Consider the following 26596-nt stretch of genomic DNA (forward strand, 5'->3'; position numbering starts at 1 on the left):
ATTTATACACACACACACACACACAGACCAGATACATCAAACTCTCACTGACCTCTCGTAGCAAAGATGCACCTGAATTTAGTGCATTCAAACCTGTCACTATGCATTGTTTATTCCTGACATGCACGAGTTCTGTTTTCGGCATGCTAAATGAGCTCAGTGACCCGATACCCTTGTCAAATCATCAGTGGGGGTGATACAAGACCCTCACAGGGCAACGGTAAGGTGAAAACGTGGCGTATGAGGTCTACTTCAAGGGATTTATCTCATCAAAAGTACAAGAAGTGAGCTCTCCATGTCCCCCGAGAACATTCATCTCTCACCCAGTAAATGGGTCACTCAGAAACAATTAACGTGAGCTGTGAATCGCAACTCCATTGACTAGATTGAATTAGCTCTTACCCTGAAGAAACAACTTCCGATTAAATATGAATATCACAGTATGTGAACTCGAGCTTCGAACACATTTCCTCTGCTCAATGTGCTGAGCGATCTTGGAAATGTGCTAGGTTGATTTATTAAGAACTGATAAAATTGTAGTGTCTGATAATTTAGTGTCAAGGTTTTCCTCATACAGCAGACTCCAGAAGAAAAACTGCCCAAACATCCTGGGTATTAAAGGAATGTTCTGGATTCTATACAAGTTCTCTATTTCCACAGAGAATATTTTTCGACTAGTTCATCAGCAAATAAAAACAAATATGATAGTGTATATATTTACAGAAATGGACTTACAGTGGTCAGTCTGTAGGGCAGGGCATTACACTACAGGTCAACATCTATTTTTTTTTTCTTTTTTTAAAAGTGTAACCACAAAAATGAATCATATTTATGCCAACATGAGATTACAAAAATGTGAACGTGTGAAAAAGTTGTAATTGAATATTTTTAAATTTGGGCTATGATGACAAAAGCTACAAAAACTATGGCAGGGTTTTCACTCCTATTCATATGAAATGTTCCTTGAGCAGCTAATCAACCTGTTAGAATGATTTCTGAAGGATCATGTGACAGTGAAGACTGGAGTAAAGATATTGAAAATTCAGCTTTGCATCACAAGAGTAAATTACATTTTTAAATATATATTTAAATACAAAACAGTTATTTTAAATAGTTAAAAAAACATTTCACTATATTACCATTTTACTTCATATTTGATCAAATACATGGAGTCTTGGTGAGTTTTTCAAAAACACTAAAAATCTTAATAAATAAAAGGTTAAATAAGAGATTTTTGTACAGATGAATTAATAAAACCACTTTAATAAAAATACATGCCTTACCCCTTAAATATCCATTGCAAGATAATTACTGTAAACTTTTTTTTTTTGCTTGTTTTAAGGGACACATTAAAATGATAACCTGTGTTAATCGACAGTATATTTCTGGTACTTTCAAGCTAAACCTGTTTTGAACCCAGAACATTCCTTTAATTAAGCAGCAGGATGAACCATGTCCTCCTCCATCTCCCCTGTCTCATGCTACAGTGAGGAATCTGTGACTTACCGTTTTAAGAGTTGCTCTTTTCACTCATAACAATGCACAATTTCATACATGCATGGCCTTGAAAGTACAAAAACACACACACATACACACATCCACCTCCCAATTCTGAAGTCTCAAGCAGAAGATCCTCGGTTTGTCATTAATACAAAAAGTGCTAAACATGCTACCTCAGACGGGTGCTGTGGCAGCGTGGTGGATATGGCCCTAAGTTCCTCTTATTTTGCCAGAAAATGACCCTGCTTTGATACTGAAAAATGCTGTACAGTCCAAAGGCGTCTGGAGTGTAGCAGGTGCCTGTCTATCTATTTAAATATATATTACTATTTGTATATAATACTAATATATTTATAATTATATATATTAATAATTATATGTATTAATACATTGCTATATTTAATATAGTTAGATGAATGATATATTTATGTATTTTTTGCTTGTCTTAGATCTCCAGTCCAAAGCTCCTCTGAGCAGAACTGTGGAACGCTGTCCAAGCTCCAGTAGATTGTCTCCACTATTCAAAAAATAAAGCTGATGTGTCCTCTGCGGGGAAAGTCTGTGAATATTTGTCGGAGACATACACGTCAGCTTGACGTCAGTATGCACGAGTGTGTGTTTGCAGAGCTTACACTGCAGAAAGTACAGCATGTGAGGATTTGTGTAGTTGTTCATTAGTGTGTGTCAGACTGTCTCTTTCAAACAGAGGGCTTCCACGGCGTTGCTGGGACCCTGGGACACCCCTCCGATAAGGAACAGCATGTTGGGGGTCTGAATGGAGGCACAGGAGCAGCGAGGGCTGGGTAACGGAGCCACGGGTTCCCATCTCCTCTTCAGCTGGTTATAACTCTCCACTGACGCCAGCGGGGACGGCTGGTTACCTGAGAGCACACAAAACAAAGCACTGTCACAAACATACGAAAACCCAGAGACATGTGCTCAAGTTTCAACAATGGCTTTGACATTGATATTAACTATTAAATATTTTAAATCTTAACTTTTCATTTAATGCAATCTTAGGCTATGTACCCTAGCTGCGAAGTAATCTATACACTAGTGCAGAAGCTTTCAAACTGGGCTCCAGGGACCCTCAGGGGCCCACTATTGAGAGTTTAAAGGTCCCTTTTTTTGTTTTTGTTTTTAAATAAAATGTATTTTTATGGCTGTTAAAGTTAATGTGTTAATATATAATAGTAAATACTTTTACACAGTATTATTATTATATTTATTTTTTGCATGTTTATTTATATATTACCGTTATCCTTTATATATTACCGTTTGTACTATATAATACTACTGACAGCCCCATACATACATACATACATACACACACACACGCACACATACGCACGCACACACGCACGCGCACACACACACACACACACACACACCTTTTTTATTTCTTATTAGAAAAAACACATTCTATAGTTATGTTATAGTACAGATATAGTTACAGAAATATATTAAATATATAATACAATAGAAATATAATCTAATAAAAATATTTCCAGATTTAGTATATCACAGGCAGGTGTGCAGGAAGAGCTGCACATTACACAGCCTCTCCTCATCTACACAACACCCTCTCCACATTAGCATACAGCATCCACAGCACTCTCTCATTGCGGATGTTTCTTGCAGATGAAGCACTTGCCACCTGGTGGGTTTTGGGACTAAAGTAGGTTTGAACAGGTGGCAGCATGCAGATTTCTTCATATTATGTAACTCGTACCGATTCTGTGGCTTATGCTTGGAGAAACTTTTGCTCTGATGTTGCAAAATAAATAAATAAATAAATAAAAACATAAAACAGTTTCGCTGATAAATCCAGACACAAACTCTACAGTAACAGCGAAAATGTTCTCATTTTCCCCAGGGTCAGTAACGAGCTTGGGTTATTTTCACTATTTTACCTTCAGCGCTGAGACCTACATCATCACATGGGACCTGCTGCTAAGTTTCCATGGTTACTCAAATTGAAGTGCAGATGATATGAACGGACTGGTGCGGGGACTATTGTTATCATAATTTCCTGGTAGAACAAACACTAGGGCAATTCCGCTTGCGGTAATCAAAAGTGTCAAGTCGAGCTGTTTCGGGCCCTTTGGTCTTCACACAAATACATATTTTTAAAAGCAATTTTGTAGGAGCTGTTTTGCAAAGGTTCGATTCATCTTTGCTGAATGATTCTCAACACCTCCTCCACCACCATCTATGGGAGCTGTCCACATCAACAGAAATGAATAAAAGTGTTTTTTTTTTGTTTTTTTAAATAAGTGTTATTTACATAAAAGTTAAATATAACTGAAATATGAGTTAAATATAGATCTATGTCATAAAACTAAATCTAAATGTTAAATCTTTATGTAAAGCTAAATATTCAATGCTCTCATCCAGTGGCAATTAACAGAAAATGAAGTTAAACCATCAACAAAAATCAAAGAGATTTCTAAACTCTCTAAATTTAAAACATAACACAAATCACATTTCACAATTCTTCTTCTTATTATATCTTTACTTAAACAAGGGGTGTCAAACTCAATTCCTGGAGGGCTGGAGGAGCCCTGCACTGAATGACCTTTGGAAAATTGGGTAATTGAACATGTGATAAATTAAACCAGGTGTAGTTAAAATCATGCAGGCAAAATATAAAAAGCATATTTATATAATGTTAAAAAAATCAATTAGTTAAATAGACATTCTTAAATTCTATGGCATCAAGCTTGACATTTCAGCTGAACAAATTTTGCATATTGCAAAAATTTTTGGTTTCCACACTACTGCCAAAAACAATTTTTCTTCAGAATATTTTCGGTTGCTGAAACTTCAGTGCATTATTACTGCCAACATTCCAAAGGTTTTTTTTATTTTTATTTTTTTTTTTTTTTTTACAATGCCAATAAAAAAGCCACTTTTTACATCCTCTGATTCATTTGTTCAGACAGTGTCCTAATTACCCTGAGTATCTGCGCTTTGGTTGCTATAGTAATGACATGAACATCAACACAACGCCAAGAGTCTTTCTCATGCTACAACTGAGAGCATCTGTCACAGTGGAAAATGATGGTGGAAAAAATGGAAATTTTGTCTATAATGACATCTTGCCACTGTGCCAAACTCAGAAAGCACATTACGCAACTGAGGCATTTTTCTCAGTCAAGCAAAGAATGCACAAAACCATTGACGCATTCACTATATACTATATAATCTGTCTACTTGGGCACGACTCCAAAAGATATTCCCCATTTTGTGTGATGTGTCATGGATGGAGCATATAAAACCATTTAAAAAATATTCTAAAAAAAAAACAACAAAAAAAAAAAAAAACAATGTCACAAGTCATCAGCCAAATATAACAAAACAGTTATTAAGTAAGAAATGAATTACTCAGTTTCCTTATTAAATTCACCCTGGAAATACTTTCAATATTTTCTTTTTACTGATACTGTTATAATACCTGAACTAATGAGCATTTATGGGCAGCTGAGTACATTTAAGGGAGGTCATAAATGATTTCGGGACAAATCATCTGAAGAGCAATTTCCTGAACATCATCTCCAATATGGACCTAATAGCGGCCATTAATTCAACAAAGACATGAGGAGCTACAGGTAATGAAGCATCTCCTCCAGTTATGTCATTATGTCTCTGCGTGTGGCCTGAGTGTTCAACAAAGCCTGCAAAAAAAGTAACAGAGGAAAAAAGGACTAAAGCACTAGGAAAGAGAAATAAAAATAGCTCAGAAAAAGCACCAGATTAAATGATGAACAGCAACAACAGAGACTCTAAAAAAGAAGGGTGGAAAACACACCCTCAACATGTATTGAGACAAGACATGAAGGGGGGACGGGGTAGAAAGAGGTGACAACAACTAAGAGAGGATAGAGCAAGCAGGTGAAGGAAGAAGAAGTGTGACACTTAAATGTGAATGTTCTCATGATATGAATAATGGAGACACTCACTGACTCACACACACACACACACACACACACACACACAATCCTCCACTGGCTGCCTGAAATTCTGTATATTTCTAGACATAAGGAAAGATTAAATAAAAATGTGCCATGTTTAATCTGCAACGCTCTGCCCTAAATATCTTTTTTTTGGAAAGACACTGAAATTTCTCGCCCACTCTTTGAGCTGGCATTTATTGAAGAAATCTCTCTCTCTCTAGTAATGCAGCCGCAGACAAACAAACTGGACAGAAATAAGGCAGGTTTTGAGACTGATATTTAGAGCTTTTTCATTTGAACAAATCATTTAGTTTGAAGACACGTCAGTTTAGGGAACAGGCTGTCATTGAGCATTATTCATTGTTTCTTATAATGAGGCCAAGTATGATTCTTTGACTTAATTAGAATTAAGTTCTGCTAATGAAAGAAACAAGTGATCAAACTACACACAAAAAAAAATCAGCGCAAATTACACAGATCATTTCTTAAGGGTAGGTCGAATAGTTGGAAAAGTTGTTGCGATGTGGTCTGTAATTGTTACAGATGGTGTACTGTGAGGTGGATTCTTGTTGCTAGGTGACATTAGTGCACAGTACTTACTCATGGCTGCACATAAAGACCTGACATAATGAATCCATTTGCTTGATATGGCTTTTTATTATGAGGCTGTTTCTGCCGCAGGTTGTTCTGAAAAATGACAGTCTTTGCTGTGCTTTGTAGATTTTTTTCCTGGTTCTGTAAGCTCAGTTGATCCTATTTGCATAATCTATTCAACATCGGCTGTTACTTACCGAGTCCCCCCGCAGCGATGACCCATCCACCGAGACAGCCAGCTACGAAGTCTGCCCGCTTCTCTCTCATGCGACAGCTCCGTGTGGCCCTCAACCACACACCTGCACACAGGTGGAAAAACACACACCAGAGGTTAAAGGTCAGAGAGGTCAAGATCGCACCGGGGGTATTATAGGTAAAACCAAAAGCTAATTTACGTTTAGTTTAGGAACTAAAATAACAAACTTATACTATACTTATAACTATACTGACATATTAAAAAATTCAACATCTAATAAAAATTAATACCAAAATTACAGAGGAAAATTTCTAAATTAAAATGAAAACAGAAAATATAAAATATAAAAATAAAATCTAATTTAATTTTTTTTTAGAAAAACTATAATAGTATGTCAATGCCTGGTCCAGTTAGCCCTAGTCTCGTGTAGCCACTTCTTCAGACTGACATTAGCTGAGGACTGACTGACATATAAAACAACCAATCACAGTTTGATTTGTTCTGCGTCATGTCCCTATGATAACAAGACAAATTTAATCAAATATATTAATCATTCAAGAAAATTGTGCAAGTTTACTGCAACGATGGCACTGCAAACTTCACATTCTTTTGAAAATCCAGCATTTAGATGATCCTAATAATTTCAATATTTATATAATAATGTCAGTTTTAAACACAACAGATTTTTTCATCCATGAGAGGGGATTTTGCGTCATATCAGCTTTGTTTCAAGAATCGAAGATTCATCAGTGTCGCCCTGGAAACAAGCGAGGAACACCTGCCCATCCTCATCACCTGCTAATTGTCACAGCTGCAAGCCACGCAAGCCCTGCCACATATTAGACACTTCTCCATAGCCCCTTTCACACTGCCGTTCCGGCAAATATAGGGGTTAAGTGTTCCTGCAATTGTTCTCTGGTCGCTAGATTTTGCACTTTCACACTGCCAGTGATGACCCGGGATATGTGCGTGCTGTCATACACAACCCTTGAAGATCCCGTAACGACACGTGACATCAGCGCGTGACGTGTAATGTACGAGTCGATAACGCTAGGCACGTTATACTTTCAGCCGGTAAAAGAGTCGCGCGATAACGCGCATCATCACTTCGACACGGAATTAGATCTGGCTTTTTGTTCACACAGCGCTTGTCCCGGGTCGAACCCCACAATGTTACTAGGTCCCCCAACCCGGGTTCAATTCGGTAATCAATCCCGGGACGTGGTTGCTTTCACACAGAAGGCGACCTGGCAATGTTCCGGAAATATTGCGGGTCCGACGTGCAGTGTCAAAGGGCCTCATGAGACTGAGCATTATCTCACCCTCTCATTTCTCTTATATCACTTGTAAATAAATCCACTTTCCAGGGCATTTACCGAGCACTCCTTTTTGTGTTTCTTCTCCCTGTGACACTGGTGGAGAATGTGGGCATATGAGTTAAGAATTACAGACAAGCGATCTTCTTCACCTCCCCTTTTTGTTTCTTTGTTTTGTTGTATAAGATTTTCTGTTACAGGTGAGCGCTCCTCCCCCAACATGGATGAAATTCTCCAGCGGCTCACTGAGGTTAGCATACGCCAGCAACAGATCTTTGAGCACCTCGCCACCCTTCATGGGGAGACAGAGCAGGAACTCGCGGCCCTTCATGCTGCCAAACCCTCAGCGCAGAGGACAAACGCGACTGGAACCTTATGATCCCCTATGTCCTCTTCGGGATCCGCAAAGTTCCTCGGGCCTCAACTGGCTTCACCTCGTTCAAGCTCCTCTTCGGATGACAACCCCGCGGCCTCCTGGATGTAGCATAGGAAGCCGGGGAACAACAGCTGGAAGCCCATTGCTCTGTGATCGAGCACGTAAAACAGATCAGGGTCCCTACATGCTGCTGGAAAAGGATAGGACCGGTGACTCACTGTTTGCGCCAGCAAAGAAGCAAGAGAACTGAGCAGCTCTACCACATCAACCCCCACCTTTCAGCTGGCCAGAAGAGGGAGCTGCAGCACCTGGTCAGTCAGTTCTCTGATGTGTTCTCCTCTCTTCATAGGCAGACCACCATTCTGCATCATGACATCCAGACATCGTTGGCGAGCTATTGAGGAAATACAACAAATGCTGAAGTAAGGGGTGATAGAACCATCACGCATCCCATGGTCCAGCCCAATCATAATGGTCCAGCCTCAACAAGGTTTCTGAGTTCAACGGATACCCCATGCCTCAGGTGGATGAGCTGTTGGACCGATTAGGAAGGGCCCGGTATATCTTGACGTTAAACCCCACCAAAGGCTACTGGCAGGTACCCCTCTCAGAGAATGCTAAACCAAAAATATATTTTTCTACACCTACACCTGTCCACTGGCGGTACCAGACCCTTCCCTTTGGCCTCCACGGGGCAACCGGCACGTTCCAGCGGATTATGGACATCCTCTTGCGGCCATCAGTCCTATGCTGCCGCCTATCTGTACGACGTCATAATCCACTCCGAGGCATGGGAAGACCATCTGGACCGGTAACGGAGGGTGCTCTTGGAGCTCTGGAAGGCTGGACTCCGAAGCAAAGTACCTGTCTTTCCAAATTGGACGGGGTCTCATTCGACCATTACAGAAGAAGTTGGAGGCAGTGCACTCCGCCCCGAGAACCGAGACCAAGACCCAGGTATGTGCCTTTTTAGGGTTGGCGGGATACGATCGCTGCTTCATCCATAACTTATTCTCTTTAGCCGCCTACTTGACAGACTTGACTAGGAAGGGGCAGCCGAAGAAGGTACAGTGGACACCAGCAGCGGAAAAAGCCTTCCAGAAGGTGCAGGAGGCCCTCACCTCCGAGCCAGTTCTCAGACTCCTGGACTGTAGCCGCCTCTTCCTGCTGCAGACGGATGCCTCCGACACAGGACTGGGAGCCGTCCTGCCACAGATCCAGGAAGGTGAGGAGCATCCTGTCATTTATATCAACGGGAAGCTGACCCCACCTAAGAGAAAATATGTGGGGGTGGAGAAGGAGGCATTGGCCGTCAAGTGGACAGTCCTGGAGCTGCGTTTCTACCTCCTTGGCCAGAAATTCACCCTCGTCACAGACCACGCAATGGGGGGTGGGGGGGGGGGATTTAGAAGATTTATCAGCGTCGCCCTGGAAACAAGTGAGGAACACCCACCCATCCTCATCACTGCCTGATTGGTCACAGCTGCAGTTTATCAGGCGGCGGCTACATATCACTTGTAAGTAAATCCACCCTCTGGAGCATTTACCGATAAATCCTTGTTGTGTGATGAAATTAAATAGAGATAATTAAGACACACACGCATGCACACACACACACACAATCAATCTGCCTTTAACTATACATTTGGCATGATAGACAGCTTTAGTGTTGAACAAACAGCTGAGAATGGTGTCTCTCTCTGTTTTTGGTCCCCTAGCATGCAATGACCATGCAGTCTCCGGAAAGCTGTTTCCCTACATGACACCATCTGCCTGGGAGCAAATTAATGCCCTCTGTTTTCTCACACATTCCCATAGTCTTTTTGACTCTTCTGATTGTTTTGAGAGCACAATCTGTTCATTCCGTTTCCTTTCTTTGTTTTAACCTTCAGGCACCTGCTATCTCTTTCCAGCATTGTGGTCTCCAAGCTTTTCAGCGTTATCCCAAATTTTCTCCCTGCTGTTCACATAAAAGAATGCAATCTGTTTGAGAAATACTCTATAGGCCAGTACTGTATATCCCCATCCGCTCACTCTTACTTGTCCTTATCGGACTGACTTAATAGCCTTCTTGTTCAAGGTATCAAGGTCTCCTCATGAAGATAAGAAATACTTTGCTGTAACCCAACCATGTCCTGACTGATGGCACAATCTGTGGAGCTGCTCTGAAATCTGTCTGAAGAGTGAATATCTTTCAGCACTTTTTGATCGACCAATTTTTTTTACATTTCTCAACCAAATTCAGAAAAGTTTCAGAAAGTGAGAACAATGTTCATTAATATCCAAATTATGACCATTTTGTAGCAGAAAATCTTACTTTATAAGTAGACCTCTGGGTGAACACATTAATACTGATAATAACATGTGGTGGCTAATGTATTTTATGGACATTAATGTTAATGTGGAAGTTTCCTTTATAATTATAATGGAATGTGACTCACTCTTTACAACACATCAGCAGGACCCAGACAAATATGCTGAACACTACAGGGATTCAAATATTAATAATACATTGCTTCCTGCCAACTGTCAAATCAAAGGTGCTGTTGTCTTGAATCGTCACCTCTGATAATAAGCACACATTTAAGCACATCCTCTCTAACAAAACTGATGTGCTGAGAAATACAGAGAAAGCAAGCAAAAGATCAAAGATATATGCTCTCTCAACCTGTCTGTCTTTCTCTGCCTTCACACACACAACAAACTGTGGTAGTTAATAAAGTGTGGCGCCCCCAGCATGACTGGTCAAACTGTTTTTAGATGAAAGAATGGCACTGACCATCTCACTAGGTACAATAAGCTCATTGTCTGAGATTACAGCACACTAAAAGGATAATGAAAGAGTAGTACAGAGAAGAGAAGATTTGGATGGAGACAAGAAAAGTGAGAAAAAGCAAAGCAGGAACAATTTCCATCCCCCGCTGCCCCTTCTGAAACAACGAGATAAACTGGCTGAAATTGCCAGTGACTCTATGCTGACAGGAGTCTGAACGTTTGTCTTGCTCTCTCAATGTGTATGAGATAACACTCTGAAGATCCAAGTCAGACATGATCAAATTTGATGGTTTATGTAGCATGTGTTTACAGTGATCAGTACCGCCGCTCCCTATATGCAGAGTACACGGTCTGCATAGGGCACCAACTCCCAGAGGGGGCAACATCCCAGTTGGTCAAAAAAACAAACAAAAAAAAAAACCTTCCGCCATTCTCCCATCTTAGCTCCCGACCGTTTGCACCTCATGTTTGTGGCTGAATGTTCATAATTGATGGATGGACATCTACTGTATGCCTGGGTAAAGGACATCAGCAATCCAGCGCAGAGAAAAGAAAACTAAAGAAAGTAAAAAAAAAAAATTAAAAAAAATAAACCATGCATAAAGTTGGCTTGACATTGGACGTTCGAATTTAGGGACCGTCTCTAAAGTTACATGCGATATTGGTATACACTTTTCTAACGTGAGTTGCATTTAAGGAGAATGACTTCAGTCATAAAAACAACTGTAATTGTTCATCTAGCTGTCAGCTATAATGCACATTTGAATTTAATGTTTGATATTTATTTAAATAAACTGTAAATCATATGTAAATTATGCTACTTTTCCACATGTGCTCAAACGCAAATTATAATAAATAATAATAATAATTCATTACATTTATATAGTGCTTTTCTAGGCACTCAAAGCGCTTTACATAGTCAGGGGGTATCTCCTCATCCAACACCAGTGTGCAGCATCCACCTGGATGATGCAACGGCAGCCATAGTGTGCTAGAACGCCCACCACACACCAGTTTACTGGTGGAGAGGAGACGGAGTGATGAAGCCAATCAGCGGATATGGGGATTGTTAGGAGGCCATGATGGTCAGAGGCCAATGGGCGAATTTAGCAAGGATGCCGAGGTCACACATCTATCTACTCTACTGGGATTTTTAATGACCACAGAGTGTCAGGACCTCGGTTTAACGTTTCATCTGAAGGACAGTGCTTGTTGACAGTATAGTGTCCCCATCGCTACAGTGGTGCGCTAGGACCCACACAGACCACAGGGTGTGCACCCCCTGCTGGCCTCACTAGCACCTCTTCCACCAACAACCTAGTTTTCCCAGGAGGTCTCCCATCCAGGTACTGACCAGGCTCAACCCTGCTTAGCTTCAGTGGGAAACCGGTCTAGGGCTCCATTTGAGGAGGAAGACTTGCAGTCATGTTGCTGTAAAAACAGACCTAAGCCATCAATAACCTTTAAAATGACATAAAATGCATTATATAAAAAAACAATAAGGCAAAAATGATTGGTTAATAATAACACTGTTAAAATACATAATGGAGGCAAATACAAAATAAACAATTTTTGTACATGTTATTACAAATGCCTGCAAAGGGAGCCAAATGCCATGTAATTGCTGCTGTTACACTTACAGGACGATCAAATCCTTGTTTAGGCTACTGACCAAACATTTCATTCAAATATTCACTTAATCTTTCATTTTTGGCCACCTTTTTGCTATAGATCAGTGATCCTCAAATCTGGCTCGCGAGATCCAGTTTCCTGCAGAGTTTAGCTCCGACTCTAATTAAACACACCTGCCTGTGATTTTCTAATGATCCTGAAGACACTGATTAGCAAACTCATGCGTGTTTGATTAGGGTTAGAGCTAAACTTCACAGGAAAGTGGATCTCGCGAGCCAGATTTGAGGATCACTGCTATAGATGACACAGCCTTTTTAATTTCTTCAACAAAAAACATGCATATCACAACCCTTACAAAAATAAACCATCAAATTCTCTTAACACATTTAGGTACACTTTTAAAAGTGCATTTTATAATAATACTTACACAAGTAATTTAACAAGTTTGTACATGCTTTTATATGATGTGACAACCTACAACACGTTTGAAACAATTGGTTTTGACTGTAGTGTTTTATTTAATATTACATTTAGAGTTCAAATATATTAAATGCACTAAACAGGAACTTTAAACAAAAATTTCAAAAGGCAACAGTAATTATAAATCAGTATTAAAATGCATTTAAAATAAATTTAAACCATAACACTTTTATATTTAATTGTAAATAATCTGCAATAAAGTGTCTGAAAACATTATTCATTTTACACTTAAGTATATTCTTTTAAAGTATATTACTTTCATAATAAGTACTCTAAAAAAACGCAAAAGTATATATTTTTCACATTTTTCACAGCAAGTGTCTTAAGGCATCATTACAGTTCAGTGGAACCAAATCTGGACTGCAGTTCACTAATTGGTTGACACTTCACTTTTCCAGACATACTTATGATAAAAAACTATTCTTATCTTACCATCAAGTACTCTTCATTTAGACAGCAGAAAATAAGAATGGAGGAGTCACATACCACAGCAAAGTCTGGAAAGCACTGCACTTTTCCTTTGAACTGCTGATTTATAATATCTTTCTGCTTGTCCACCTGTCACTATGAACCAGACATGCACACTGCTGCGCTCCTCTCTAAAACTAAAGGTGTTTCATGATTGACAGTTCTGCAGGCTCACAACAATGACCCAGCTGGAGATGAGACCCTGTGTTTATATAAAGCCCACAAATCAATCAACTCTTGTCTTTCTATCACGCTCAACCACATACCCCTCATCTGATCTACACTCTGAAAAGTCATCCTTAAAATAAGTTTTTTCAATCTATAGATGTTTCTCTGTGTCTGTTCATTGTTGTTCATTTATTTTTTTAAATGATAAACTTTGTCAATTGATACTTATTTACAGTTCAATACTGTAACATACAAACATTTCAAATCAAGCACAATGGAATGGAAGTGTCATTTTGATATCTACTGTGACTCTAATATCCATGCCGAGATAAAGCTCTCTGCACACTCTCAGGGGTGGAGAAGCACTGTGGGATTGATTAGAGCAGATCCACGAGAGCGGTGCACTATATCAGTCAGTGTGATGCAGCAGAGGAGCACATGTGGAGTTTGTGTTATCAGAGCTGCTGGTCCAGATGGCCCTTGTGAGGCAGGAGAGGAAAGCCGAAAATAAGGAGAAGTGACAGGAGTGTGTCTGAAGGGAATGTGTAAGGTCAGTCTGAGAATGAAAGATAAAGCGAGAGCAGAGTGAAACGTGACAACAGGACATCAACAGCTAGGACTCACAGAGTGAAAAACACAGTTTTTATGATACTTTGAAAACCTTTAGGGAGGAGGTTTGTATTAAATCCTGCAGTGGTGGTGCACACAAACATTTCTGCATGCCGTTACTGTGGATAAGGATGAGGGATCCAGAAATTGTTGCTAACATCACACTCATTCATGTACAAAAGCCCTGAGAACACAAGCCGACAATAGCAGCCGTCACGCCTAATGAGTGAACACACTCTGCCTGTACGGCACAGCACACAGCGGCTGAAGTAATGAGTCTGTGTTCAGAATGAATGTGAGAGGATGAATGCTTTTATGTCTCGAACAACATCCACTGAAGATTTCATTGTGTGAAGCTAAACCAACCGATTCAAAGAGATCTCACTTTCATTAAAGGGGTCATATTGCAGGTCTGTTTAAAAATAAATTAATAAATACATATATAATAAATAAATACATTTTTGAATTGCCTCCAGGCACCTTTTTGGGAGGAGGGGTAGGGATGCAATGTATGTTTTGCTTGCAAATTATATCATTACACAGTGTTTATTGAATGAAAAATGTAGTTTTGTCCTTACAATAAAACTCAGTGGGCATTAAAACTGCTTGGATCATTAAGTTCTTTCATCTTTTTGGTGATTGATATTTTTTGGTGAACAACATGAGGGTGATTAAATGAAACGTGGTATTGAGGGTGGAAGAGAGCAGTGGTCATTCACTACCTCCACCTACAATCCCTGCCGGTACAGGGTTTGGTTACAAGACAGACTCTCTAAAAATTAGGCCACAACTTCCCCTGTAATTAATGAATGAATGAGTGAATGAACGAATGCCAGCTGCTCAATTCTACTGTCACATGTATCTGTAGTTCTTCTGAAGTTTAGCAATAATAGCACTTGTCCTGCTTAGACTGCAACACCATAGCTGCATCCGAAATTGCAAACTTTCCTACTATATAGTAGACGAAAAACAGTATCTGAACAGAGTATGCTCAAATTCACAGTCATCATAAAACAGTAGTCAAAAGTGTCCCCAGAATACCTAATACTCCAAGTGAGATTCTGAAATGTGCATCCAGTGGACACTTACAATCCCATGAGTCCATAGGAGAGAAGTTGTAAATTGCAGTGAAGTGATGCAACTGATGCTGGGAGGTCACATGACCAGGACACTGGTCACCTCTATGTGTATATGAGGGTATATTTCAAAATTTCAGAACTACCCATTTTTGTAGCTTGCAGTATACTTTCAAATTACATTGAATGAACTCTCATCTTAAAAGATTATGTTCATGATGTAATGATATAAGCCCTTTCAAAATGTAAACACCTTACACTGTGTACTATGAATTTATTTATTAATTTCTTAGCAGATGGATTTTCACCAAAGCAACATTAGCATTCAGAAAGCACCTGAAAAGATACAAAAGCAATTCTTTGAACTGATTCCTAGTTTTTTGTGTATGTTTTTTGTAAAGAAAGAAAAAAAAAAGAGGCTTTCATTTTGCACAGTGGTGTAACCCATAACCCACAATAAGTGTCAAACTGGCCAAAGGGCTTTACAGGATCATATTCTTACAGTAAAGGATGTGACTACAGTGTCCAGTGATATTACAGTGTAATATTAGCAATCTTAACTCATTTAACCCTGTAATACAATTACTCAGTAATATGATTTATGCTATATATGATCATCTGCTTTCATTTTGTCAACTCTTTTGATGATGTTTTCAACTGAAATAATAGTTCACTCCATTTAAAAAAGAAATCTATTTCAGTGACAGCACTGGGTGATTGTATTCACAGAAGCACTCTAGCACCTTCTCCTCAGAGTGACTGGAAGCTTTTGATGCAGCACAAGTTCTCAGTTGCAAAAAATGCATATGTATATTTATGTAAAATGCCATGCCACAATGTTACTGATATACATAAAAATAGCTAATTAAATGCAAGCTGAGATTTTTATACGTCAGTTGGGTTGCATTTGAGCAATTATGGAAAATTAATAATTTCCAAATGCATGATATCTAAATATGCCTGCTAGCAGTGGTTGGTTTGTATTATATTTGCATGAGGTTAAATGAGCTAGACTGGCCAAGAAAACAAAGATTGTAAACATAAGTAAAAAAAAAAGAAAAAAAAAAAGAAAGAGAAATGTCATGAAAGTATTAAAGGTGACAGCGAAGGAGGAGGCAATGAGACAGTGAGTGACAGAAAGGGAAAATCAGAAGAGAAATGGGACGGAGGGAGAAGGCGAGACAGGCACAAAGAGCACTGTGGAATGTGTTCGATTATGCTATGATTCTTCTCAAATGTCAAAGGCTCTTCGCATGCACTCTCACTTAGTTCTGACAGACAGAGAGATGAAGAGCCACAGAGAGAGTCATCTCAACTCATGAATACTGGCAGATGGACAAAGGAGTTGGCCAGAGGATGATCAGATGTTATGTGCAGCGATCCTCTGGTGCACTCTTCACTTTCATCCACAAAAATGTGCTTAATTGATTTGACCTGTTATGAATGTTTAGACATTTGTGTGCTACTGCATTACAATATTTCTCTTAGGGTAACTTACATTTATTGTCCTATACAAAAAAAATTTACGGGATAGTTCATCCCAAAATTGTGTCCATATTTACTAATCTTATTTCCTTTCGTAACCCATATGATTTTATTTTGTTGGCGTAGATCTTTTGAAGAATGTACTGGTCATCTTTTCCATAGTAAACGGGTATCAGGGTTGTAGTGTTAAAAAAACACCATAGAAGTATCATTAATGTGGTCCATATGACTTGTGCACTACATTACACGTTATACAATAGTTTTGTGTCAAGAATAGACCAAAATTTCATTAATTATTCACTAAAAATGTTATGTGCAGGATAATGTGCATGAAAACGCACCATATAGAAGATTTGTAGTGACAACTTCAGTCATTTCCCTCACATAAATCTTATCATATAGCTTTAGAACATTTGAAAAAAATAATGTCATAATGACATGCCAGATCCCTGTTTACTTTCATTACATGAAAGAGTGAGCAGTACATTCTTCTTCATTTCTTGTATTCTGCTGAAGACAGGAAGTCACAGGTTTTGATACATAAATTTGAGAGTTTTATTTTGAGGGGAACTATGCCTATAAAAGATAATTTTCTTTCTTAATTAAAACCAGAGGGTAAAAAGAGAGAAACTTCAAAGTCCAGCAGCACATCACAATAAGATTCGCTTTGATATTAAACTAAAATGTCATTTGTAATAATGCAGCCTGACAAATCCAAGCAGATTAAACATGCAATAACCGTCTAACATATTGCATTATACTGCTTATATTCGGTGGGAATTCACAGCCTCCAAGTATCATGTAGATAAAGAAGATCCTGTATAATTTGTGATGTTGTGTGATATACTGGCTTGAAGCTAAAATGGCCTTTTCAGCAGAGCATAGCACTGAGCTGTAGGGATCAACCACTGCCCTCAAAGCCATTTGTGGGACTGAGAGGCTTGAAGAGATTTGTAAGCAACACTGCAGAATAAAAGAGCCAAACAGGCAGCTGTTTTCAGCAGGCCTGAGACAACGCTCATCCAGTGTCTGCCGATTACACACATGAAATCTGAAACCAAAGTCAATCAGTGGGATGAAAGGAAAAGATTAAAAAAGGTAAAAATGTGTTAAGTAAAGACAGAAAGGTGAAAAGTGGCAATGAAACAACAAAAATACAAACAAATCTGGAGACTACTAACACCCTTCCCACTATGAGCCCATATCAATACATTATTTTAAACATGCACACACGCGCACACACACACACACACACACACACACAAAAGCAAGTTTTTGGTACAAAGACAAACACTGCAGAAAAGTATTAAAAATGTGTTATTCCTCGGAGAAACAAAGGCAGTGGTGTGATGTGGCAGAGACCTGAGTTCAAATCCCCTTTCAGACCTTCTCATTTTCACGCCATTTAGTTGGCATTACTAAATTAATTTGGGCATAAAGAATACTAGACCAAATCTATTCAAACTATTTTCTTTTTGCAGAGAAGGTTTACAGTTATTTAAATGCATGGAGAAGCTTCCTGAAGTTATGTAAATATTTTGTTTTTGAATGAACAAAGGAGTTTAATACGATAAGGGGAGGCGATTAGGAAGCCATGCTCTGGGAGGTTTAAAGGAAAGGTTTAGAAGGAATTCAATGCTGAACAATATACTAAATAACTGATTATAATGAAGCAATAAAAAAGGAAGGTTCTCTGTGCTGAAGAGGATAGCTGAGGAACAGAAAGAGATACTAATGATTCCTCTCTAACAAGCCTCTGCTCAGTCTTTTATGTGGTGCTGCTCTGAGGATGCTTGAGGGAGAGAATCCTGTCAGACCCAGACCTGCACTGGAGATTCACCACAGACTACCCAGAGAAATCATACTTTATCCAGCTCTCGTAATTGAATATATCTGCTACAGGCAAAAGGAAAGACAACATATTCAGGTGAAATTGTCAGGATCAGAATCATGTCAACAGATTTAATATTTACCTCTTGTTTCTCATTCTGTGGCAGGGAGAATAACTGGTGTTGTTATTGTGAACTAAAACTATTATAAATTGTTTTGGTACAGAAAGAGATAAAAGCCAAATATAAATACAGTACACACATACTGTACATACATGTGTGTAATATATATATATACACACACACACACACACACACACACACTACTATAACTTCAATATATAAATAATACTAAAATAACACACACACACAAAAACTTTCTGCATTTTTAGCACCATGCAAATCAGTTAATGCTCAACATGCTAAAAGGTTTTGCTCGTCTTGCTGTATGTCTGGTCAATTGTTTAGCATCATTTGAATATTTGACTAATTACTGCTGTCTTGATTAACAGAACAACTACTAATCAGCAACTCCTAATAAAATTGTTTAACATGCTTTCTGGTGACAAAAATCATGTTGAAGAGGAAAAGATGTTTTATTTAATCACTTCATTTAAATACTCAGGCTTTTGCAAGGTAATACCATGCAGTAATGTAATAAATTTGGCCCCAGTGAGTTCCTTATAGCACAGCTCAATGGGATACTTTACTCTGACTGGTTAGTATAGCAACATCCTGCAATCCAATAACCATTAAACTATACAGTTGACCTTTGTTCCAGGAAACTGATTTCCGAGCTGTGCTGCTTTAACGCCTCTTGTATCAGCCTCTCTCTTCTCATATTATTTTGCACTAAAGACCGGTTGACTACACATTATCTCTTTTCAAATAAAGTGTACATATTAAATACAGTACATATGAAGGAGGCAATAGACAATGCAAATTACAATGCAAAAGATTGTCTTTTAAAAATGTCAAAAAAAAAAAAGTATTTTGCATTTTAATACAGGAGGAAATATAAATTCACACGAGCACACACATGTAGCCCTATGTGTGTTAAATGGGGAGATTAGAGAGCAGTAATGTGTAATTGAGGATACGGCCTGTAAATGTGGGCGGTAATTACACTGGGCAGCTTTTCTCTACAGCCTCTACAGTAATAGGTAAAATGATAATGGAATTAGTGATTGCCACTTACACAAGCAGGACTCGCGCTAGCCTCTATTAACCGTACACACACATCTATAGGCCTGTGCGCACACATACCACACACACACACACACACACAGACTTTCTTTCACACACTAACAGCTCACAGAATCAGAACACACAACAGCTGAATTTAAATGCAAATGCCTCTGATTAAAAGCTAAACTTAAGCAGGCTACAACCTGTTCTGCTCGTGTTAGCCCTGCACGCATGGGTGTCATCAAATACAATTGATTTTTTATTTACTCTTCCAGCTTCTTTTTATGTAAAAAGCCTTATAACTCACTTAATCTAAAAATGTGGCTTGGGGTTTAAAAATGCAGAAACCTTTTTACTTTATTATTGATTTTTTTCCCCCTTCTCTCCTTCTCTATTTGTCCTATTTGTCCATTTGAGTGTAACAGACGGATACATTCCTGTAGCAGAGTTTTAATATATAGGCTACTGTAGGTAGACTGAATATGATTTAAGAGGTTATTGAGAATGACCCTTATATCAGGAGGACTGATCAGACTTCATTCTGTGTTAGAGATTGTCCAGGAGTCTGACAAACACGTACACACATAAACATTGGCAAACACAGAGGGAATAAGAAGGAAAGGTGACAGAAGATGAAAAAGCCAATAACACGTATGTTTGTGGTAAGTGCTGGGGGTCTGTGGGGCCTTGGCTATTTACATGAAGATGAGAGAACACTTATTTTTGTTAGCACAATTAAAAGCTCCTTGAGTGGTACTCCTGGGATGAGAAAAAGTGGTTGAAACATAACAGAGAATTACAGTTTAATTAAATGCCAACAAGGAGGGAGAACACTGGGAGAAAACCAACACAGAAGACTGTACAAAGTGGGGACCAAAAGTTTGAAAGCATTAGTTAAAATGCTTATATTTTGCATTTTTCAAATGTAATAAAAATATTAATTTATTGATATTTGACTATTAAATAATTTTAAAGGTACCATAGAATGCAAAAATCACTTTTATAAAGTGTTTAAACCCAGTTTTGTGGCTGCAGTGTGTGAAAACAACCAGCCTATAATGGTAAAAATCCACTCACTCACTGTTTTAGAATCCTAATAAATCATAAACAGTCTCTCAACACTATCAGTACCATTTTTCTTACTACTATGACGCCATACTCAGGGAAAGTCCTTCTCATGACGCTCTCTGCCCTATTAGCAAATACACAGCCCTGAGTGAGAAGCTGCGGTCTGCCATTACTGTTCTCTTGCTGTAGCTGCTGGAGATACAATGTCAGCATCAAAGAGCCATGTTTGGTGTGTTGCGATTCACAGACGAACACGGGAGTCTCCATAGAGCGCTAAGGACATGGTGGTAAAATGTTATTTTCTGTAAAACTGGTGGTATGCCCGCGAGCATCTTGAAGCTCCACACTCGTCTGAAAAGGGAGGAGGGAGCACCAGCTGATTTTCATTTAAAGGGGACAAACACAAAAAAATCCTGCATGTGTTTAAAAGTGGCAATTTCAACAAGCTATAAAAAAAAATTATCTGTGGTGTATTTTGAGATAAATCACCACAAACACACTCTGGGGACATCAGAGAACAATTTAAAATATTGTATCAATGCATTCTATACATTTAGTCATTTAACAGACGCTTTTATCCAAAGTGACTTACAAATGAGGACAACGTAAGCGATCAAAAACAACAAAAAGACCAATGATATATAAGTGCTATAACAAGTCTCAGTTAGCTTAAACGCGGTACATGTAGCTAGGGCTTTTAAATAATATAATAAATAAAAAAAGACATATAGAATAGAAAAAGATTAGAGCAAGCTAGTGTTAGAGGTCATGTTTTTTATAATTGTATAATAAATAAAAAGAAAATAGATAGAATACAAAAAGATTAGAAAGGCAGTTAGTTTTTTTTTTTTTTTTAAGAATAGAATTAGAATAGTGAGTCCTACAGTTAGAGGGTCAAGTAAAGATGGAAGAGATGGGTTTTAAGCCGATTCTTGAAGATGGCTAAGGACTGCTGGGATCGAGTTAGGGAGGTCATTCCACCAGGAGGGAACATTTAATTTAAAAGTCTATAAAAGTTTCTTTGGGATGGCACAATCAAGCGAGGTCCACTTGCAGAACGCAAGCTTCTAGAGGGCATATAAGTCTGAAATAATGAATTTATTTTATAGTATTTTATAGTAATAAAATGAATGAATGATAAATAAATTAGTAATAAAATGAATAAAAAACATTTGCACAACAATTTCTGTTAAACGGTTCAAAACCCTGAAACCTAAATAAGGTTCTGAAGCCCAAATTTCTAAATGTTGTCTCTGATTTTTGTATGCTAGATCAATGTAAATATTAAATCAGCATTAGTCAGCATGGGGTCAAACACAATAAGCAGTCCAAAATCATGACAGAGGCTGAGGCTATCAGAGTAACACAGATAAACAGGCAGAATATCAAGAACAGGAAGACAAGTCTTGAGAGAAACTAGATGTGAAAGCAGTGGCTGTAACGGAAGACAGCTATTTTTATGACCACTAGATGGCCACGTTGAGACTCACACTTCAAATAATGAATCCTTTCCCCAACACAACTGTGTTGAACGCGTCACTGGTTCAGAACTCTTCACTTTGCCCTCACCACTGAAAACACCAGGCTTATATAGGCAGAGGTAATGAGCAACAGGTGAAAACAATCAGACATAATGAGTCCAGGCAATGGGTTATGGGAAATGAAGTCCAAGACAGTAACAGTGGTATGGTGGTTATGAAGGTCAGCTACTACAGTACACCTTGAAGATGGGCTTCAATTATATATCCACCGCAGGACATTATAATATGGCATCAGAATATTTAAATGGCTAAAAAACTCTCTTAAAATAGGCATTGGCCAGTCAGTGCAAAGTAAAGCTGATATTGATGTATTTTGTGCACAATGACTGAATAATACTTCCTGTGGTCAGAGGAAGGTGAATACATATTCAGCGTGCCCCTGCTGACTTCCCTTAGGATGAGAAATGGATTGAAAAATATGCATTTTAATAAGGCCAGAGGGCTGACTAAGCAGTTTTCACAAGGACCTTATATGTGACCTTGGACCACAAAACCAGTCTTAAGTGTCAATCTTTCAAAAGAGTGGAGAGCATTTTGTATACCAGTGATCTCCCCCCTGTTGTGTAGTGAGAGAGATAGCAAGAGAAACAGATATATTTCCACCCCTCCATTGCTGTTTGTACAGTGAACACAACACCACATCAATCACGTAGTGAGGCTGAGAGATTGAAGCTGAGCTGTCAGAGAGGTTTCAACCCCAGTATCAGAACAAAAGAGAGAGAGGGGATGCCATGTACAAGAGACCACAATGTTATCAATGTACTGCTGTAAGTACCACGTTTATGTATCATGATTTCATGACAGATTAAACATTGACTGAAACACACTGCTGTCAACTGTAGACCTGTGCTTGGCTTATGTTCAATGATATCTACATAAAATAAATATACAGACTCCTAAAGGCATTATTGTGTGCCTATTCAGAGTTTCCAGCTGCTACAATAATGTAATGTCTTTGAATTAAGTTCATTTGATGATACCAAATGTAAATATATGCAAATATTCAAACAGTATATCATGTTATTCATTTGATTAAAATATTTATTATAAAATGTATTATATATTAATTAAAATCTATTAAACTAAAATCTATTTATTATAAAAGCACTGATTTTACACAGGCTACTTGACATGAGAGTTTTGATAAATCAAATTATATGTATTAAAAGCATTATATACAGCCGCTCAAGCATCATATTACTATTTCTTTGATCTTCACCAATTAAACTCCTGTCATCAAAGTTTGCCACCTATTTTTATAATGACAGCTGACAGTTAATCTCTTGTCTACAACACTCAACATTTCAACTATACAGCGATGACTTAATGAAAACGTTTTAAAGGGACAGTAAGTAGGAATTACTCCCATCTAGTGGTGAAATTGTATTTTGCATTCAAACTAATTTTGCTCTCCAGCGCCTCGCTTTTTCAAATGCGCGTTGCATCTACGGTAGGCGATATGTACCAAAAAGCTTTGACAGGATGTCTTCTAATAGCACTTCGTCGATTTTTCCCTTAGGTGAACAGGTGTGTTATTTCAAACAAACTGCAACATGACAACTAACAAACGAATGTTACAGTATGAATTACTGACTGTGGAAAACATGAAATATTGTAATTAGTAGTTATGTCTTCTTTATTCGTTATATTTTCTGAATTATATGCATTGTTAGATATAAAAAAAAATATTATAATATAGATTGTAACACTGACTTACCTGTCGAGAAGAAAACTGGCCACTTCAGCGTCTCTTTTGAAATCTTTATCAAGCATTAGCTCTTTCCACCTAGAAAAAGCTTCCCCGACATTAACTCTTGTTTTCTGTAATCTACGGTTACGTTTCCTTTTACGTTCTATTTTTGACTGTTTTGGCGACTATGTTTTCTTCTCCTGTGGCGCGGCATATGTATGGTCCATAATAAGAATGCAATCCAGACTTTTAAACTTGCCGGTGCAGTTTCAAGCGTCTCTCACTGCTCTGCACCTGTGTTTCTGGCTCTGACCGAAAACGCGCTGTGGAAACGCGTTGGCTTAGTACTTTTTGTCCCTCTCTGCTATTATAGTTTTGCAAGATGGCGGAACTACATGGAAGCCTCCGTCGACCTACCCGTCCCATGTATATAAAGATAATAAATTCTTCATTTACAAGGATTAGTTTAAACATTGGCATATGTATTTGTACACCATTGAGGGCATATTTATGAATAAAAATATTGATTTTAGATAATAAAATACCTAAAAAGTTACTTATTGTCCCTTTAAGTAAAAACTATCCTCCATTATTTAAGTGTGCTCTTTGTGTTAACATTAAGGTGATTTTTTTTTCCAGTAAGAAAAGAAAAATAGATACTATACTTCTTTACAGGCCAAATCAAAATGTTTTAGATTTTACAGCACCTTTCTCAAGCTCAAGGTCATTTTACACATATAAAAAGACATTGCATTCAAAACTGTTCTACAGTATATACACTACCATTCAAAAATTTGGGGTCAGGTTTTATATTTATTTGGGGTCAGGTTTATTATTTATTATTTATTAATATATATATAGACTTGAAGCTTTTGAACAGTAGTGTAGTTAATGACTAACTGGGCAAGCTTTTTCTCAAAAACATTATTTATTACTCCAACAATGTGCAATGAAAAATGTATTTGAGCTGACATAGTAATGGTCACATTTCTTTTGTGTATCATTTTGTCAATTAAGATTCATCAAAAGAGATGTAGTACTCACCCTGCTCACAATCAAATTCCTCTACAGTGGAGACGAAGTGAGGTCTGGAGTAAAAGTTGTGGGGTCCTGGCTGCTGAAGACCCCCTAGGCTGAAAAACGCTCTGTCACTGGCAGCACATGACGAGAACGCTCTGCGGCTGGGGATGCACGGGTACCGCGTCCAGCTCTTCATCTCAAGGTCGAAAGCCTCGAATGCGGTCACTGGCAGCTTGCCCTGACGCCCACCTGTTGGAGGGGACAAGTAGAAGAGGGTTGGAGGATTAAGATGAAGTATATTTGTGTGTCTGTGTGTGGTATCTCTCATAGGACTCAGTTACATCTGTCCCTGCTGGGAGTCAGTGTGTGTGCGATTATCACATGTCATTGCTCACTGACAATGCTTTGGTCTCCTCAGACAAGCTGACAGCCTATTCATTATTGGGTCTCTGACACACACACACACACACACACACACACATATCTGGTTTACTATCCTTCTGGGGACTCTCCATAGGTGCAATGGTTTTTATACTGTACAAACCGTATATTTGATTGCCATACACCTAAACCCCTCACAGCAAACATTTAGCATTTTTACATTCTCAAAAAAATTATATATATATATATATATACTCAACTCAGGCATCTAAATGTGGTGAAAATGACTTGCTGAAGCTCAAACCAAGCATCAGAAAGGGGAAAAAAAGGGGATTTAAGTGACTTCGAACGTGGAATGGTTGCAGATCTACTGGGATTTTCATGCACAACCATCTCTAAGGTTTACAGAGAATGGTCAGAAAAACAGAAAATATCCCGTGAGTAGCAGTTGTGTGGAAGAAAATGCCTTGTTGATGTAAGAGGTCAGAGGAAAATGGGCAGACTGGTTAGAGATTTACCTAATAAAGTGGCCAGTGAGTTTGTGTGTATTTATATATATATATATATATATATATATATATATATATATATATATATATATATATATATATATATATATATATATATATATATATATATATATATATATATATGATCTATTTTCTAATTTATATCTCAAATGATCTCATTTTATTTATCTTGTCTTTGTGTTTTTATTGTTTTTGTATGAGGAATATGTCTGAGGAGCTTATTATTATTGGGATTGCATAACTGGAGAAAGATGATATAGTGAGCTCTTCTCATTGATAACACAATAGATCTGTTAGTTGAGCCTCTGTGACTGTGTAGCTACAGTAATATCCATTAGTCACAGCAGACAGCATATTTAATGTGATGAGAATGAAAATGAGGCTGTGATGGATTGGAGTTCATGTCATATTCTTGTATATCTGGGGAGAAATAATTCAGCTGATGAAACAATCTGGAGCGATGGTCACAGTGGAGAAAACAATCATGAAATTTTCAATAAAAATGGCATTTTGTAGGATCTAAACATATGACATTGGATGCACTGCCCTTTTCACTTCATTTGATAATGATAATAATATTTGACGTTGTCATTTAAGTCAAATTAAACGCGACATCTACCCTGGTCAAAAACCAGATTTTGCCATATACCATAATATAATTGTGTATTTAAAGGGATAATTAATAAAAAATACAAATTCTGTGATCATTTAACTCACC

General features: G+C 38.1%; 1 protein-coding gene across 1 annotated transcript in view; it reads right to left on the reverse strand.

Annotated features, from left to right (window-relative positions):
* Nucleotides 1-1142: 1142 nt before the first annotated feature.
* Nucleotides 1143-26596, reverse strand: part of LOC113094738 (kelch domain-containing protein 8B-like) — an 88538-nt gene continuing 63084 nt past the window's right edge. The window contains exons 4-6 of the mRNA XM_026260380.1: nt 24992-25216; nt 6248-6349; nt 1143-2381 (exon numbers count right to left, since the gene is read on the reverse strand). Coding sequence (XP_026116165.1) covers nt 2185-2381; nt 6248-6349; nt 24992-25216 — 524 coding nt within the window. The 3' untranslated portion in view covers nt 1143-2184. The remainder of the gene's footprint in view (nt 2382-6247; nt 6350-24991; nt 25217-26596) is intronic.

This window comes from Carassius auratus, unplaced genomic scaffold, assembly GCF_003368295.1.
Source record: "Carassius auratus strain Wakin unplaced genomic scaffold, ASM336829v1 scaf_tig00215416, whole genome shotgun sequence".
Taxonomy (NCBI): domain Eukaryota; kingdom Metazoa; phylum Chordata; class Actinopteri; order Cypriniformes; family Cyprinidae; genus Carassius; species Carassius auratus.